The sequence below is a fragment of the Alosa sapidissima genome, chromosome 12 (genome assembly GCF_018492685.1).
Source record: "Alosa sapidissima isolate fAloSap1 chromosome 12, fAloSap1.pri, whole genome shotgun sequence".
Taxonomy (NCBI): domain Eukaryota; kingdom Metazoa; phylum Chordata; class Actinopteri; order Clupeiformes; family Clupeidae; genus Alosa; species Alosa sapidissima.
The window spans coordinates 7746768-7766767 of NC_055968.1; the positions used below are offsets into that span (position 1 = coordinate 7746768).

Below are 20000 nucleotides of genomic sequence, written 5' to 3' on the forward strand. Positions count from 1 at the left end.
GTGGCTACTAAAAAGCTCCACATTTCAACTCTCCCATGGTCCTCTCCATCTGTCTGGGAAGCCTTTTGTTTGGGCTAACAAGCTAATCAGCACTTTCTCCCTTTCTGACACCTTTGTTAAGGTCATTAGCTGGCAGAGTTTGATGTCCGCCGAGGCAGAGCTGTCTTTTGACATGCATGAAATCCCTCTCAGCAGATTGGGAGGAAGTGTGGTGCTTGCATTATGCATGTAGCAAGAGAGGAGCATTAAATGAAACCCAAAGATCTCCAATTGCTCTGACTGGAGATCTATACGATTTACATTTTACATTCATGCTTTTGACAGGAACTCTCATCCAAAGCTATTTACAGTACATAGGGAGTGTGTATCGGGCCAGTTGTGCTGTGTTCTGTAGAGAAGCCAGTTACATTGGCAGTAATAAAGCCTTGTAAGGGGAAAAGCTTTGACTGATGCCTCTTGAGTGTGTGTGTGTGTGTGTGTGAGACTGAATGCCCTCCACTTTATGGAGAGTGGTCGTTTAACGATGGCTTACTGCCAGAAATGGCATCATTGTAAGGCTGAAGCACAAACTTTTTGACTTCTGCCAGTTTCCCAAGGTGAAATGGTCCTCTACCTCGCTCACTAAAAACTCCTTCCTCATACTTTTCTTCATAAAAAGTGAAACAACCCCCGCGACAATGAGAGCGCATTCCAGTATGGATTGAAAGAGGGGGTGCAGCTTTAATCTCAAAATGAATGATGATTTAAAAGTCCTTTACGACAGGTTAATACCAGGGGCTTAAAGAGTCCAGAAGAGCAGTGATCACTGAGGTCACAACTGTGGGAGCGAATTATCCCGATATTCACAGCAGGACACCAATCAGACCAAATCTCCACTCCATCGCCCCATATGCATTTGTAAAGAGTAAACAAAGACCTTACCGCAGGCTGGCACACTACAAGAATGCCCTCCCTCCTGGTCTCTAAAGTGCTCTAGAAGACTAAACGAGAAATGCTTTTTGAGTTCCGAAAAAACGAAAAACACTCAAGGGCTCAAATAGTAGAGAACATACTCTAACCCTACAACAATAATTACATCTTTTTTTCTGTCCATGGACTAAATGACTACTTCCCGAAAAGAACATGAGCAAAAATACATTTTTTCCCTTATATTCAGGCCAACATAAAATACCCCCTAAAACTTAAAGACAACAACCATTAGAGCCTTGTTCTGCAGCATTGTGAAGGTAGGTTAACAGTCATCATTAGTGGATAACACAAGGACAAAGCCTCATTTTTATACAACAGGCATAAAAACTTTGTTGTGTAACTGAGAACTGACGCCAGGTCCTTGGTAGTGATAGCATGCAGGTGTTTGTCATACCAATAACAAGATGAGCATGTGATACAGTTCAGCATGTCCTGGGTATGGTGCAATCCTAACAATCAAAGAAGGCATGATGCATTTTTATGAGTCACACACACACACACACGCCGGCGTGCACGCTTGATTTCCTGCTTCTTTTGCAGACACAGCAACTTTTCTTCACGTGATAGGATATTACATCTCTCCAAACAACTTACTGTTTTGTGCTAAATGGCCAGCATTAATATTTACTTGAGAAATTTTAAAAATATATATTTTCAAATAAAAATAGATTCTACATGATAAACTCTTGTTACAGTGCTACTGTCATGCAGCTTACTGAAGCACAGTTCAATATACAGTGCTTTGTTCTAATTACATAAAGCTCAAGTTAGGGTTAGAATGAGAAGCTCTGAACCCACCACTGATTTGATCACTCAACTGCACTGGCTCTTGCATTAAAGTGGGTTTAAGGCTATAGTTACATAAGCACAGAGTATCATAGAGTTGCAATACACTGATAATTAGCATGGTGAGCTACACTGTACTTATGTGATATAATTACAATGTAACAAGCACTTTATAATGTACAGTAACACAAAGAGTTCCTCTCTCCTTAAATAATCCTCTTAATCTAAAGCCATAATGCTTTCACTCTCTCTGCTTTCACTCTCTCTGCAGCAGAGCTGTGAGATCTACTCGTGAACACTAGATGGCGATGATTCACTGTCAGGATAATGGCAGCACTGCTCTCTGATCTTTTTGTTATGGACAGGAGGGCAGAGTGAACGAAAGAGAGAAAGAGAGAAAGAGAGGGGGAAATGGAGAAGTAGAGAGGAAATTGAGCGAAATTACAGATAAATCAGAGTACACAGTTTCCTAAATGGCTTCCTGGTGCACGTCAGTGTCTATTCCAACGTGATACACCAAACATAACGGCCTATTCAGGGGCAGCTGAACTAAATCTTTTATGCTTTGGTACTAATCATCTTGTCAAATAGCTGGTCCACTTTACCTTCCATCACTAAAACAACATCAGGAACTGCCTTTTATTATTTTTTTTTTTTTAAAGCAAGCTTAGTCAATGTTTTGCTTTTGGGTTTGTTTTTGCATTTTAATCCTGTGAGTTCCCAGTGTTCTGAGACCATTCTCTGGCCTACCTCACTTACTCTGCCTCAGAGTGACCCTAATATTAGTGCCCAGACAGCACCATGATCTCCAAGCAGCAGTATGGAAGGGCTGGAGCCAAAGCAGCGTGCCTCCCTCCCTCCCTCCCTCTCTCCATCCCTCACTCACTCACTCACTCACTCCCAGTAACTCCTCTTCCCCTCCTGAGGCCCCCCGGCTTAGGTGGCCTGGCCGCTGCCCGTCACAAAGGTCAGTGCCAGGCTCCTGTCTCCAGCCAGAGCAGAGCAGACCCAGGAGGGCGCCGGGCATACGGAGAGGAGCGGAGAGGGGAGGAAGTGGAGAGGAGGAGAACAGAGAAGAGGAGAGAAGGGGAGAGGAGAGAGGAGGTGAAAGGAGAGGAGAGAAGGGGAGGGGAAAGGAGAGGAGAGAAGGGGAGAGGAGAGGAGAGGAGAGGAGAGGCCAATGGGGTCTTTCAGCACCAGCGCCACAGGCTGAGTTGAGAGAGGAAAGGAGAGGAGAGCAGAGGAGAGGAGGGGAAAGGAGAGGAGAGAAGGGGAGAGAAGAGGAGAGGAGAGGCCAATGGGGTCTTTCAGCACCAGCGCCACAGGCTGAGTTGAGAGAGGAAAGGAGAGGAGAGCAGAGGAGAGGAGGGGAAAGGAGAGGAGAGAAGGGGAGAGAAGAGGAGAGGAGAGGAGAGGCCAATGGGGTCTTTCAGCACCAGCGCCACAGGCTGAGTTGAGAGAGGAAAGGAGAGGAGAGCAGAGGAGAGGAGGGGAAAGGAGAGGAGAGAAGGGGAGAGAAGAGGAGAGGAGAGGAGAGGCCAATGGGGTCTTTCAGCACCAGCGCCACAGGCTGAGTTGAGAGAGGAAAGGAGAGGAGAGCAGAGGAGAGGAGGGGAAAGGAGAGGAGAGAAGGGGAGAGGAGAGGAGAGGAGTGGAGAGGCCAATGGGGTCTTTCAGCACCAGCGCCACAGGCTGAGTTGAGAGAGGAGAGGAGAGCAGAGGAGAGGAGGGGAAAGGAGAGGAGAGGAGCTCAGTGCCACCGTGCAGCCCGTACACACAGAGAGCCTTTGTCCTCCTCGGCCCCAAAGCTCTTTCAGCAGCATTTAGCTACTGCCACTGTTTCTTTCCATGGGAAATATGGAGAGAGAGGGAGGGAGGTAGAGAGAACAAGAGATAGAGAGACAGAGAAAGAGAGAAAGAAAGTAACAGAGAGGGGGGGACAGAAGTTAAAAATAAAGAGAGGGTGAGGGCAGAGATGGAAGAGAGAGAGAGAGAGTCTCAAGACAAGAGCGAGCTATATATTGAGAGAGCAGGTTAGAAATGGAATGAAATGGAGAGGCAAGGAGAAAGGGTTAGAGAGAAAGAAAGAAAGAAAGATAAAAAGATTAAAAGAAAGAAAGAAAGAAATCCAAGTGCCTTTGAATGAGACAGTCAAGTAAAGAGAGAGATATAACCATTAGTTCTTCCATGGTACACCACGATAATACATTACATAAGAATACCGTAACCACAAGGCTTACATCTTCTCACAATGGAGTAACTCCTCCATCTCACAGTAAAGAAACAGTATAGCATACTAATAAATAATGAATACCAGTGTTCCGTTTGAAAGCGTCGCAGGGCTATGTGAACAGCCCCTCAGAACAAGGCCAGCAGGTCACTCACTGATTTTCTTCCTCTTCCTTCTATTCCGTCTATTCCCCTCTTCTCTCTCCCTCTTCCTCTCCCCCTCTTTCTCTCTCCCTCCCCCCCCCCCCCCCTCTCACTCTGCTCTCTGTTCCCATCACCTCTCCTCTGCACCAGTCAGACCAGATCCCTTACATTACTGGAGGTGTGTATGGATGAGTCCTTGCATGACTCCAGCTATTAAGTGTGTGTGTGTGTGTCAGTGGTCCACTCCAATCTAGTATGAGGCTGATGGGCAAAGCTTGCTCACTCACCAGCAACACCAAAGCCAGAAACATGAATGAGAGCCTAATGCCTACCTCTCATAGATATGCAGTTAAGACTGTTCATTAATAAGTACTTTATGTACTTTTTTATACTTGTACATTTGGCTGTTCTTTGCCTTTGACTCTGTTAGATCCCTGTTAGATCCCGTCCCCCTGTGTGTAGCATGGCTTGGCGTAGGCTATGCAGGGCACAATTAGAAGAGCATCATTTGAAACTCCCCCCTTCTGCACAAACACTAGAAAACCCCCAGAGGAAAAAAACATTTGGGCCCCACCCATAGAGGGCAATATTTTTAGCCATCTGAGTCTTCCTCAAACAATCCCAAAGCTCCCAGCCTCCCTCAGATTTTCCTCGGTGATAATGGCTGTGACCAATTGCAATTAAAGTCAATGCTGTTTCACACGCAGCTCGGATCAGGCTTGAGTATTACATTACGTTTAGCTTTAGCTACATTAGCTTCTGTCCACATACAATCACTATTCCACTAAAGCAATATAAAAAAACGTACAACTACATTACACAAAATTAAACGTACAACTACAGAGGCGAATTCAGGGCTGTGGGCTGATATCCAGATTACTGCTGGCTACCAGGTCATCACACCACAGGATATGACCTCAGCATGTCCAGTTGCTGACTTCCTGCGCTAATGTGGAACATGCTGAATAGAATAAATAAATAAATACATTGAAATACCCGCAGTTCAACAGCGCCAGCGAAACATAAGCTGTTATGGCTGTGTGTGTGTGTGTGTGTGTGTGTGTGTGTGTGTATGTGTGTAAGGGCTTCCACCAGCCATGAAACTGAGGCTCAACAGCTTACAGTGGCAAACTGATGGAGATGAACCTGAACCTGCCACAAGACAGAGAAAGCGAGAGAGAGAGAAAGCAAGAGAGAGGGAAGAAAGATAGAGAAAGCAAGAGAGAGAGAGAGCCGAGCTGAACCTGCCACAAGACAGAAAGAGAGAGAGAGAAAGCAAGAGAGAGAGAGGGAAAGAAAGAGAGAGAGAGAGAGAAAGCAAGAGAGAGAGAGGGAAAGAAAGAGAGAGAGAAAGCAAGAGAGAGAGAGAGAGAGAGAGAGAGAGCCGAGCTGAACCTGCCACAAGACTCCTGAGACGCCCGCAGTCCTCTGTGACTTGGCCTCACTGAGACCTGAGTCTCCTCTGTGGAAGGTGCCTGTTTGTGCGACCCCTCACAAACAGCAGCAGTGGACGTGCTTACTCTAGACCCTTAGTGTTTGGTCTGACCACACATTTGTTGATCAAACAAGTGGAGTGGAAACTGGAGATTTGCTGCATTCCTTCTGATGGAGGAAATACAGGCCTACCTCTGGGGAAGGCTCTTAAAGGGACACCCAGCCACGGCTGGCACAGCATGGCTACGGCTGTGTCATGAGCTCTCTCTCTGCCTGGTAACACACGCTGATTGAAGTCTGACCTCCACCTGTTCCTGCTCTGCTCTGCTCTGCCTCACCCTCGTTACCTACCAGCTGCACTGCATTCACCACTCATCATGCCCTGTATATAAAGCCTTGCTTTTCAGTCCACACTTGTCAGATCGTCTGCAACCAGCACCAGTTACCTGCCTGTTTTGGAAAACGCCTCTGACTCTTTGCCTGTGATCCCGGACCCGCTCGACTACTTCTGTGTTCTCCAGCCCCGGTAATCTTGACCTGCCTTCCGTCCCTCTTCTACGAATACCGCCTAGTCCTTGACTGTACTGCTGCTTCGGTTGAATTGCTGTTGTGTGTGTGTTTCCCCCAGGACTTCCCGGATCATCCAGCTCCTGCCATCGCTGTTCGGCTACTGGGGGAACACACACACGCAGACTCTTGGAACTCCTGTACCCCCCCCGGAACCCCTGAAACCCCCTTAACCCCCAACCCTTAAATAAACTTTTGAACGTGACGCTTTTGTGGTCCTCGTCCTGTTTGGTGTCTGACAGGCTGTGCCAAATACAAGATACAAAGTATCAACCAGATGAATGTGTTAGAAACAACACAAACTGTGTTCTCCCTATCTGGACATAGAAATGTGTTAAACAACACAGGTTGTGTTATTTTCAACACATACTGTGTACACTCTTAAAATGAATAACAAAAGCAATGTGTTGGAAACAACACAAACTGTGCTGTCCCTATCTGGACATAGAGATGTGTTAAAAACAACACAAGTTGTGTTTTTTTTAACACATTTGTTTTAAGAGTGATAGAGTAGATATTTTTAAGAGTGTACTTACACATCCAGAAATACACATGTAACACCTTTAACTAATCAATAGATCCAATATGCATACGTGCTGGAACAGCTAGATAGATAGATAGATTAGGGCTGTCAAAATAACTGATTCATTTCGATTAATTAATTTGAGAAAAAATAACTGATTAAAAATAATAACACAGATTAATCGATTCCGTATGATCTTTGACCCCGAGCCGTTCTAGTCAGTAACCATTAGACTGTGAAATTAAGGAGAGAGAAGAAAATGTGCTGCCTAGATCATTGATTGGAACATTTACTTTTAAAAAACAGCCTGATGGTGTTGATAAAAATAAAGTGTTGATTAAAATAGTCCTCTGCAATGTCTGTCCCCTAGGTTATATCTGTGGCCTGAAATGCCTTGTATGTGAAATAAACCTTCTTCCCTAAGCAATTTTAAATTTATTTCCTCTGCATATTAGGTCATATCATAGATTATTATGGCCATTATTTGAACAATGGAAAATAATAATAAAAGAGTTTAATTTAAAGACTTTAATGTCACTAATGCTGATTATTCAATGATTCATTTGAATTTAAATATTTAAAATACTTTCACAGCAAACATTATATATATGCAATTAATTTAGATTAATTAATCACAGAGTATGTAATTAATTCGATTAATTTTGATCATCATCGATTGACAGCCCTAAGATAGATAGATAGATACTATATTGATCCCTAGGGGAAATTCAATGCACACCTGTTCAGTCACCTGCGGTTCGTAACAAACCAGTGAGCTGAAGTCCTAATATGAGCTGTGCTTAACAGCACAATTTTAGTCTACAATATTTAAAAAGTACATCAACCAATGCTGTAAACACAAACAGTATGTGTGCTATCCCAATTAGGGTCTTTGAATTGGTGCATGCTTTCTCTGCTTCTCTTTCTCTCTCTGCATCTGTGTCTTTGCTTGCATCTTGTTCTCCCTCTCCCTCCGTCTCTCTCTCTCTCCCTTCCTCTCTCCATCTCTCTCTCATCAGAGGACTCTCATGGCTATGTGAAAAGCAAACCCTTCTGTCTCCCAAGCACTGGAGAAAACCCCCAACAGCTCAGTAGAGCAGAGCACAGCATAGCAACCAAGACATCTAAAGCTCCCCACACTACTGCCATACACAGCAACATCAGAGGGGAGGGAGAGAGAGAGGGGCAGGGGCAGAGGGGAGGGAGAGAGAGAGGGGCAGGGGCAGAGGGGAGGGAGAGAGAGGGGCAGGGGCAGAGGGGAGGGAGAGAGAGAGGGGCAGGGGCAGAGGGGAGGGAGAGAGAGAGGGGCAGGGGCAGAGGGGAGGGAGAGAGAGAGGGGCAGGGGCAGAGGGGAGGGAGAGAGAGAGGGGCAGGGGCAGAGAGAAGTACACTAAAACAGAGAGAGAGTTAGAAACGTGTGTGTGAGAAAGTGTGGGATCAAGATGTGCGTGTGTGTGTGTGTGTGTGTGTGTGTGTGTGTTTGTGTGTGAAGAGTGAAAGATTGTGTGAGAAAAAGAGAGGGAGGTAGAGGTAGAGACATAAAGAGAGCGGCAATGAGAGCTAGAGAGAGAGAGTGAGGGAGGGAGGGAGTTAAGAATGAAATTATAAAAATAGAGCAACAAAGAGACAGAAACAGTTGTGAAAAAGTGGAAGAAAGACAGATAGATAGATAGATAGATGGATGGAGTGGTAGAGGGGAAATAGAAAAGTAGAAATCTCAGCAGACTGAGAGGTCATGGTGTGGTGACAGAGCACCCCCCCCCCTCCCCCACACACACACACACATACTGTACACACACACACACACACACACAAACACACACATACACGCACACACACACACACACACACACACACACACACACACACACACACACACAGACACACACACACACACACACACACAACAGCAGCCATCGCTCAGAGAGGACGAGGCAGGTAATAGCACAGTATGCCGAGCGAAATGAGATTTGGGCCTCTCCTTACAGTATGGCCCCTGAGAGAGAGTGCAGAAGGGGCCTCGGACAAATAAGATTAGCGAGACGGTACAGTCCACGTCAGTCCACATCAGTCACCGCTAATGCCCATTACAGTCCCCCTGCTACGCTCCTACAAATGTCAGTGTGGAGGGGATGCTCCACATGGCCTATGGTGACATTCATAACAGTCAGATGCAAAGCTAGTCATCATGAGTGATTACTGTAATGCTAGGCTGGTTGTCATGTCTACCGGGGGGGCATATTCTAAAAATGTATTCTGCTTCCAAAGAATCACAGTGCTGTGTCAGTACAAACTTTGCAGTTTGGCTATAGAGACAAACCAATTATTCAGCCATTTTCCAAGTCTTCAAAAAAGCATAACAGAGTGATCCCAATGCTAGTCATCATGAGTGATCACTGTAATGCTAGGCTGGTTGTCATATCTATCGAGGGGGGGGGGCATATTCTAAAACTGTATTCTGCTTCCAAATAATCACAGTGTCAGTCAGTGCAAACTTCGCAGTTTCGCAGTTTCGCATTTTCCAAGTCTTCAAAAAAGCATGACAGAGTGATCCCAATCTGTTTAAGTGTGTGTAGCCTATTAGCTGTTTCCTGTCTTAATGTAGCATGCATGTTAGACTCGGGCTGACTGATACGTATCTAAATCTTCTCTCCACACGGACTTTTAAAAGCACATCAATTCTGTAGGTCTAACTAAAGATGACACCGAACGCAACGCTGTCAGAAGAGAATAAATACATCATCACTGACATGGAGGGAGAAAAAATGAGAACCCTGACATGAAATCTCTGAGATCTGATTAGATTAGGTTAAAGATATTTTGAATCCATATCCTACATCATAAAACATTTTACTCCAGCAAATCCAAAAGGTCTGCTTACATACACACACACATACACACACAAGTTCCCTCTCTCACACACACATGCTTGCACACACACACACACACACACACACACACCAACACTGCCCCAACACACACACACACACACACACACACACACACACACACACACACACACACACACACACACACGCCAAAACTACCCCCAACAATCTAGCAACCTGTTGGTACTGTAGCAGCAGCAGTAATAACAGCAAGCGGTGGCACTATCAGCCATTTTAAAGTGACCCTGATCCTCCACAGGGCCGGTGAGGTAAAGTTTACAAAGAGATATGCTGCAGACAAAACTTAAGGAAGTGCCAAAAAGCCAACAAGCCTAGCTACCAGTTCAGTTCTAAAAACAAAAAACCGTCACACTAAGGCAGTATGATAAGCACACACATAAAAACAGACTCAGACACAGACGCTCAGACTCAGACACAGCCACAGACAAACAAATAAACAGACAAACAAACAAATCAACAAACAGATTCTTACCTTCACATACTCCATGGTGGGGTCCATGCCGCAAGGATCCCTATGGGAGAGAGACAGAGCTCTTTTTAGGGAACACATTCACACAGATGAGCTATCGGGAACTGTGCGAGCGCTGTGAGTGAGTGTGAGTGTGTTTTGAAGAATATGTGTGTATTCTTCAGCTGTGTCTTGTGGCTGCCTCAGCTCCAGGCTGTGGCTGCTGTTAGGGCGGTGTGCACAGACCCCAGCAGGCAGCACCGCCCGCCTGTGTGCGTGCCCCCCTCCCTCCTCCTCCTCCTCCTCCTCCTCCTCTGGCTTCTTCCTCCTCGTCTAACCTCAGTAGCTAATTTCACACAGTGGTACAAGCCCCGGGTTCAAAGCACTCCTCTCAGACGTCTGCCCCTGTGTGCATGTAAACCCCCCCCCCAGCCGCCCCCATCACTTGCCCCCCCTCCAACATACACACACACACATACCACCAACCGCAGCAGATCTCACAACCCAACCCACCCTCCTTAAACACACACACACACACACACACACACACACACACACACACACACACACACACACACACACACACACACACACACACACAACACCCCACTGTGACCCCCGCCAACTGAGATGGCTCTGTTACGTCTGAGAGCTGAGCGTTGAAGAATCTCAGAAAATACCTTTAAAAATAGTGACAAGTGGCAACTCATTTGCAATCAGATGCTCTGAGGAGTGTGTGTGTGTGTGTGTGTGTGTGTGTGTGTGTGTGTGTGTGTGTGTGTGTGTGTGTGTGTGTGTGTGTGTGTGTGTGTGTGTGTTTGTGTGTGTGTGTGTGTGAAAGAGAGAGAGATAGAGAGAGAGCCAGGAGAAATGCCTATATGGAAAGTGTCACGAGACAGTCACATTGAAATCAGAACAGTGCTGTTCCTCTAGCTCCTAATTAGACATCAGTTCCTTTACATCCTGTGAAGTTCTGCCTTTAATATCTTCTGTGCGCAGCGCTTTCTTGATCTCCTTGTTTTACAAGTTTCCTTTATGAGCGGAGCTCTAACGAACCTCTCGTTGCTGACGGATTACAGTGAAGGAAATGAATTCCTTGAATCCCACGCACAAGATTTCCCACAAGTATTAAAAAAGGGCCACAGCGGTGGGAGAAACATATGAAAAACAACACAAACACTGATAATCACTGATAATCACTGCGACCGGGCTGCCCAGAGCCTTTGGGACATGCCGTAGTGCCATTTCCCATTTTGTGAATCCATATGAGAAGAATGTCAAACAAGCCTGAGATTGTGTAAACTTTATCCCGAAGCGGTGGGGATTTAAAAAGGATTACGAGTTAAATATAACTCACCTACAGTAAGTGCAGCAGCAGCGGCGGCAGCAGCAGCAGCGGTGATGGCCCCTGAGTCTGTGTGTGTGTGTGTGTGTGTGTGTGTGTGTGTGTGTGTGTGTGTGTGTCCCTCCAGGGACGTACGTGCATGCGTGTGTGAGTGTGTGTATACCGAGAAAGCCAAGAGGAATGCAGGAAGTACAGGGGCCAGTAAAGGAAATGGCAACAAGAGAGTGAGCGAGCGAGCCGCGTCCCATTGCCCATCCCTGCACCAACCGGCCCGCGCCAGTCAGCCGGTCAGCCGGTCAGCCACAGGTCCAAAGTGCCACGCTCAGCCTTTTCCTCATTTAGGTCCCCGCTTCACTCCACTCTCTCTGCTCCTCTCTCTCTTTTTCTCCCTCTCTCTGCTCCTCTCTCTCTCCCTCTCTCTCTCCCTCTCTCTCTCCCTCTCTCTGCTCCTCTCTCTCTCCCTCTCTCCACTCCTTTCTCTCTTTTTCTCTCTCTCTCCGTACCTCGCCGCCTCTCCACCGACGCCAGCCGGCCCACGGCATGGCTACTCATTGTGGCCCGATGGCGTCCGCAGTCCACCTCCTTCATCCTTTCATCTCCGCCTCTCCGAAACACAAAAACACTCTTTCTTTCTTTTCTTTTCTTTATTTATTTTCTTTCTTTCTTTCTTTCTTTCTTTCTTTTCGTTTCAGTTCATTCTATCTCTTTCATCCACAAAGGCCGAGATCCATGGTGGGAGAATTGAGTGAATGTTCTCACGTTCTTCACCTCCTTGAGCAGGGGTGGGGGTGGGGGGGTTCTTGGCAGGTGAGGGGGGCAGAGGTGGCACGGAGAGGCCACAGAGTTCGGGGGCAGCTCAGGAGACTGTTTCATAACTCCAAAGACCTTTAACTGCAAACCTTCAATGCTTTAAACCCTCACCACAGTGTAGTGGAGGTGCCCGTAAAGTACAGCCTAAACAGGGGACACTCACAGGGCACCCCTGACCAGCACACATTTCTGGCTGGGACTGTCCGTGCGCTGGTGCCAAGCCACAACTGCATTGTGTCTTAGAAAAGTAATTTGTCCTGGCTCTGACCGCCAGCTGTCTCGAAACCCTCCATTGCTAAATTGGATCGCTAACCAGCTTGGGGCAGTGCAGGACGCAGCCGAGGCGAGCTTTGGCTTTAAGTGAATTTGCAGAGATTTCTCGACTTTTTGGACATGTCTGTGGCCCTCTGACATGCAACAACACACACACACACACACACACCCCATGACCTCAGACAAACTAAACCACTCAAGGACAACCTCAACTCCAACCCACTCAGCTCTAGGGACAGCGGGGATGTACGCAGATATTTCAGATATTTACAGGCCTTCAAACAATGACAGAGATATATGTTTGTTCACACACACACACACACACACACACACACACACACACACACACACACACACACACACACACACACACACACACACACACACACACACACACACTGGCTGACCACAGTCTAGTCTTCGGCGTCAATATTATCGCTCACTTCATCTGAGTTTGACACAGGGAAGGTAAAAAAACAGGTAAGGGGCCACCCCTGATGCAGCATGGCTCTGCCACATGTCAGCCAGATGTGAGCCAGAGGTGCAGTTGGTGGTGGTGGTGGGGGGGTTGTTTGTGATTGACAGCTGTGCAGATCGGCAGGTCAGAAAGAGAAAAGAGACTCCAGCTGGTGGAGAGGAGGACAGAGACTGATTGAGAGGGGCAGCCTGGTCTACCACACACACACACACACACACACACACACACACACACACACACACACACACACACACACACACACACACACACACACACACACACACACTCACACACACAAACACACAGAGTGGGAGACTTACTTACTAACTGGAAAACACACATAGTGATGTCAAGAGGGAGATAGAGGCCAGTAAGACACAAGCACAAACACACACACACACACACACACACATGAAACATTGAGGGAAGTAGAAGGCATAAATGTACACATAAACATGTGAGAGGCACCAGAGGATGGGGACAGGCTGTCCTGATAAAAGCTCTTATTTACACACCATAGGCGTTACAAAGGGCTACGCAGACAGGACGTGTTGTTCTGCCCAGCTCCAGGCTTGTTTGTTTGCATGTGTGTTCTTATTCTTAACAGAGAAGAGAGTGTTTAGTGGACGCCTTTAAAGCCGTGAGCCACTGCAGATAGAACAGGCCTCCGCGTTAAACCCTCTCTCACTCCAGGAGAAGGAAATGGACTAATGGTTTTAAGTGGAAAGCTGAGGAATCACATTATGGGCCTGAACTGAACTACTGGCTGCCTGATGAGGTGGTGCTGCAATGCTTTGATTGGACGCAGTTGGTGCTACGCCCTTGGACTTGGAGTCGGGCTGGCCAGGCTTATCTCAGCTTTTCTGAAAGTACCTTGGCAAGGCCAGAAACCCCCCAAAGCCAACAGCGCTTAAACAGCACCGTCAGGTCAGGGCACTGAGAATACTCACACACACACACACACACACACTCTCACACTCACACACTCATACACACACTCTTCCTAATTCGCAACTGAAATATTCCCCGGGTTATTTTAATCAGGATTGGTTCCTGCAAAAAAGGGCTGAGTGACCTTGTGTTGTATATAAACACACAGATACAAACACTTATTACACACCGACACAAACACACACATACACTATGAGACACTCCAGCAGGTGTCTGCTCATCTATCTTCCTCAGGGACCACACACACACATAGAAACAAACACACAAACACAAACACACACACACACACAAACACAAACACACACACACACACACACACACACACACACACACACACACACACTTCAATAGGCTGGACTGAGAATGAGTCTCCAGTCTTTTGCCCCCCATATCTTGTCTGGGGTAATAAATCATTCAGTGATCTTCTGCGCTCCTACACCATAAAGGCACACACACACACGCACACACACACACACACACCTTCTGTGCTCCTACACCATAAAGGCTTCACTGCATCTCTTAAAGGAACAGCCTCCTCCAGGTTCCAATTTCCTTCATGACAGCTTGCTGCTGGACCTTGGTTTGAACAGCTGGGGAACACCTGATAGTGAAATGATCTGACCTTTCATATCAACACAGTGTTCAGTGGAACTCAAATAAGTAAGTAAGTATATATACTCTTTTGATCCCGTGAGGGAAATTTGGTCTCTGCATTTATCCCAATCCGTGAATTAGTGAAACACACTCAGCACACTGTGAAGTAAAGCACATACTAATCCCGGCACAGTGAGCTGCCTGTAACAACAGCGGTGCTCGGGGAGCAGTGAGGGGTTAGGTGCCTTGCTCAAGGGCACTTCAGCCGTGCCTACTGGTCGGGGTTCGAACCGGCCACCCTCCGGTTACAAGTCCGAAGCGCTAACCAGTAGGCCACGGCTGCCCCTAATCAGTGATATAAACAATATGATCGCTATCCGTTAAGTTGACAGCAGCTGTAAGCCTTTGTAAGCTATCCTTAGACACTCATATTGCAATAACTCAATGTTTCTCAACAGAAAATGTTTCTATGACTTTCCTGTCCTCTGTTATCAATGGAAGAAATTTCAACATGAGTCTGGAAACTTCCACCGAGAGAGACAGACACCCCAGACTGCCAGCTATTTAGCTTGGCCTCTCACACTGAAGGGAGGTGGCAGGCAGGCCCCTACTATGGCCAAGTCTGGTGTGCGCTAGCAAGAAATACTAGCATCGCTGACGTCACTATGCAAAGACTGAGTTACATTAATATGTCACATTTAACACACACCACACTCTTTTCATCTATTATATGGAGCGGAGACTTCTCTTTTCCGCAGCCTGGTGTCCCTATGGTAAAGTAACTGTATGGCTTCCTGAAACACACACACACACACACACACACACACACCATGGCCAGTGCCTTTTCTGACTTCCTGAAACCCCAGCCTCTGCCTCTATCTCTCTGCCTCACCCAGTGGGCTGATAAAGAGGAGTGTTGCCCACCAACACAAAGACCCACCAGTGTGGCCACACCACCAGCACCTCCTCCACCTCCACCTCCATCCGACTGCTCTCCCCAGCTTTCAACGCCTCCAGCCCTGCCTACCCCACCTGGGCTCTAGGGTTACCAGAACATGACACCGCCAGGCCTGCTTGGGCACCACACACGATCTGAGAAAGAGAACCGTAAAACGCGGGGGGTTCCACTAAGAACCACTGATTTAGCTTAGTTCTGCTTTACTTATGGTTATTCTATTGCGTATGTATACTGTATCCTGTGGTCAGTCTGTGTGTGTACTATTGCGTATGTATACTGTACCTCTTAGTCTTCAGGTTTCCATGTCAGTCTTCCTATTCTCTCTTTCTCTCTCTGGTTTATGTCCCTCCCTCTCTCCCTCCCTCTCTCCCCTCCTCTTTTCTATCCATCTATCTCTTGGTGCTATAAACGTCAAGACCAAGTCCAAGCAGCTGGGAGCGTTGTTATGGAAACCCCATTTTCATCAGAGGTCATTGCTAACTCTAAAAGAGCTCCTTTTGTTATCACTGTCACCACACACACACACACACACACAAACACACGCAGAAACACACACGCACACACACACACACACCAGCAGAAGCAGCACTGAGTTGATGAAATTATGTATTAGATAACCTCCAAATGTCAGAGCACACACAGGTTCCAATGATTTGTCACTCACAACACGCTCACACACAAAGTCAACCACTAACACACACAAATACACACACATAACTCACACAGAAATATACACACAAACGTCCATCTGAACACACACACACACACACACACACACACACACCCCTACACACAGAGCCCTGGTTGCCAGAGTGTGACATTTATAAAGATCAGCCATGTTTTATCCTGCTCTCTGCGTGCCCAGACGCTGTCTCTAAACCAGCCCAGGATGAGCCACGCTCTCTCTCTCTCTCTCTCTCTCTCTCTCTCTCTCTCTCTCTCTCTCTCTCTCTCTCTCTCTCTCTCCCTCCTCAGGTTTCCAGCCTGTCAGATGAACGTCAGACCCCTGAGCCCACCTGTGGACAGGTGAGATGCCTTTCACACTTGCTGGCTAATCCCTCAAGATGCTGGGGTGAGAACACACACACACACACACACACACACACACACACACACACACACTCATGCACACTCACTGGCCTAGACACACACTCTCACACCCACAGACACAAACAGACAAATACACTCAGACACAGGAACCTAAACACATGTACACACATGCACAGACACACACATCCACACATGCACGCACACACACACACAAACACACAAAAACAAGCATTACACATGCCTCACTATGTTCTGTTCTGTCTGTATGTAAAAACTGTGGCTAGTGGCTAGACGAGACACACAAACGTCTGCGTCTCTGATGTGACCTCATCTTACAGATACCATCAGCTTGACACACACACACACACACACACACACACACACACACACACACACACACACACACACACACACACACACAGGCAACACAGCACCAAACCAAACCACCAGCAGCCCCCTGGGGCAACTTAGGGCGGGGGGGGGGGGATAACAAGTTATATCTTGCCCCTGGCGGTTGGGGGTAGAAAGGGGGGAATAATAGGTTTTGTCTCGGCCCCGGGGTTGATTAAATCTGGGTCTGACCTGCTTACGGTGCCAAGGACGTCCAGTCCAGTCCAGTCCAGTCCAGCTCAGCCCGACTGGGCCCAGCCCGTGGGGCTATTTCAGGGGCAGGCTGGCAGGCTTGGAGCCCTGGGAAAGTGAGAGCACAGGAGCCCCACTTCACGACACTTTACCCGGGAACACCACCGAACACTGCTGCTGCTGCCCTCTCATCAGATCATACATAACCATAATTACCCAGCAGCCACAGAATATGATTAGAGAGAGAGAGACAGAGAGAGAGAGAGAGAGAGAGAGAGAGTGAGAGAGAGAGAGGGAGAGAGAGAGTGCTGGTGCGGTTTTTGTGATATGCTGGGAATGTTTATGTTGTTTGGAGGGAGCAGCCGCCTAGCAGCTCTCGTTGTAATACACACAGTCTTTTATCCCCGAGCCGGTGATTGGTTACTGCTGTTACCAGAGATACGTGTGGCGATGCACTACTGGGCACCAGGCCAGATTCACAGAGGCCATTTTCACAAAAAAGGTTTGTGAGTGCATGTGTCTATGTGTGTGTGTGTATGTGCGTGCGCGTGTGTGTGTTTGTGTGTGTGTGTGTGTGTGTGTGCAGAGGAATCTGTTTCTGGGGCCAAGGACATACTTCACTATCCTGCGGCTTTTTCTGTTGGGTGTTGGGAGTACAAGGGGAACATTTTAAAAACAAATTCAATCTTTCAATTTTCTGGAGAGCAGAGACACACTGTGTATGTGTGTGTGTGTGTGTGTGTGTGTGTGTGTGTGTGTGTGTGTGTGTGTGTGTGTGTGTGTGTGTGTGTGTGTGATTGTGCCTGCTCACCTGCAGACTGTGTATAGGGCTGATACTCAGTGACACTGTGTGTGTGTGTGTGTGTGTGTGTGTGTGTGTGTATGTGACCCACCTGTATGCTGGACACACGTCCCTGAGTGTGTGAAAGGGCTGGTGCTCATCGATGACGTGTATGAGTGGCGAGGAGGGCAGGCGGGTGCGGGCCGGGTGTGGCAGTGACCCCGAGTACCCGCTCACGTCCCAGTGGCGCCCCGCCACACTGGGGCCCCCTTTCTTCTTACGGGGCAGCGTGCCGTGGATGGAGTAGCCCTCGCTGGCCACGGGCGGCATGTCGGCCATAACACCGCCGGGCATGCGGGCGCTCAGCAGGTCCATGGACGAGGCCAGCGGGCACTGCCGGCCTACATGCATGTTCCGGGGCAGGCTGGCAAACTTCCCCTCCGCCATCATCCTAAGCTCTGAGGAAAGACACACACACACACACACACACACACACACACACACACACACACACACACACACACACACAAACAAACATTTAGGTAATTTAGCAGACAACTTATATATATCCAGCATGTCTTACAGCACAATACAGTTACATATTCAGCAGCGCAATCCCAAGCCATGACCTTAAAGTGATCACCTTACTGCACCAGTTTAACTTAATTCCACACACACAACACACTCCACACACACCGCACACACAACACACACCACACACACAACACACACCACACACACCACACACTCCGTATGAGACGAGGGCCGCTTCATCCACCTCTCTCATTATGTAAGCTGGGTTACCTAACAGGAGTGTTTTTCCTCAGTGTGTTGTGAAAACAGAGCGGGGAACGCGGTGTAAGGTTCTACGTAATGGCCTGACGGGGCTCTAATAACAGGCCCTTTTGTTCGTCCACATCTCCCATAGAGCCGGCTAATGCCCTGTGGTCCAGGGTCCCGGGAACGGAGCCCGCCGGTGCGCTAGCGATCACTAGCGAGAGCTGACATGGGAGAGAGGAGCAGGAGTGGAGGGGGGCAGGTTTGGGAGAACGTCTCTGTCGACACCAGTCGAGTCCGGACAAGGAGACCCCCAAACGTCAGACCACAAGACAGCCAGATTAGGATCAAGTCAGTCTATCAACACTACACCCCCTCACACACGTCCTCCCTCCCTCCCTCTCTCTCTCTCCATCCCTCCTCTCCCCCTCAGATTCGCTTTCTATCATTCTCAGTCTTTCTTTGTCTTCCACTCACTCCTTCATTCTTGTCCTCCACACCCCCTCTCCGTCCATCTCTCTCTCTCTCTCTCAATCTTCTTTAACACATCCTTCTTCCTCTGTCTCTCTCTGTCTCTCTCTCTCTCTCTTTCTCTCTTTCTCTCCATAAATACGTGTTTACCTCAGCATTCCACAGTGGTCTGACATCACCACTAATTGGCAGTGTAAATGTGACGGTGTGTCTGCCTCTGTGTCTGTGAGCCTAATGAATTATATATGGCGTCTTGTTTAAGTGCAAATGAAGCACACGCATTCTCACACATCTGGAGGCTCGTGTTCTCTCCTACATCTCCACTCATCTCCACTCATCCATCCCACCACTTCATATATAATTCATCCTTGTTTTTTTTATTCGTAAACAAACTCAAATACAGCATGCATGCATGTCACACAACATGCACTCTGAATGAACCCAGCACCCCCCACCCCCAATCTATCAAGCACTCATTTGAGTTATGGTGACGCTGGCATCACCCATCAGCTTGTCCGAGTTCATGCCTGATTGAAATGCAATCGCTCCATCTCTCATGCACAGAGAGAGAGAGAGTGAGAGAGAGGGTGAGACTGAGAGAGAACAACAGAGAGAGAGAGATAGACAGAGAAAGACAGACAGAGAGAGAGAAACAGAGAGAAAGAGAGTGAGAGAGAGAAAACCAGTTGGCATAAGAACAACATGGCTTCTGGCCCCCCTGCTAAGTATATTCCTGGATGCTTAATTAAAAGAGAGAAGAGGGGAGGAGAGGAAAGGAGAAGAGAGGGGAGGAGAAGAGAGGAGAGGGGAGGAGAGGATAGGAGAAGAGAAGAGAAGAGAGGGGAGGAGAGGATAGGAGAAGAGAAGAGAAGAGAAGAGAAGAGAAGAGAAGAGGAGGACTCCGGGCCCAAAAGCACTCCT

The 20000-nt window shown here is 47.7% G+C and overlaps 1 protein-coding gene across 2 annotated transcripts in view; it reads right to left on the reverse strand.

The window, feature by feature from the left end:
* Window positions 1–20000, reverse strand: part of bcar3 (BCAR3 adaptor protein, NSP family member) — an 89665-nt gene that overhangs the window by 29281 nt on the left and 40384 nt on the right. For both annotated transcript variants that reach the window (XM_042056487.1, XM_042056488.1), the window contains 2 exons: window positions 17944–18289; window positions 10034–10073 (listed from right to left, as the gene is read on the reverse strand). In XM_042056487.1, coding sequence (XP_041912421.1) covers window positions 10034–10073; window positions 17944–18289 — 386 coding nt within the window. The remainder of the gene's footprint in view (window positions 1–10033; window positions 10074–17943; window positions 18290–20000) is intronic.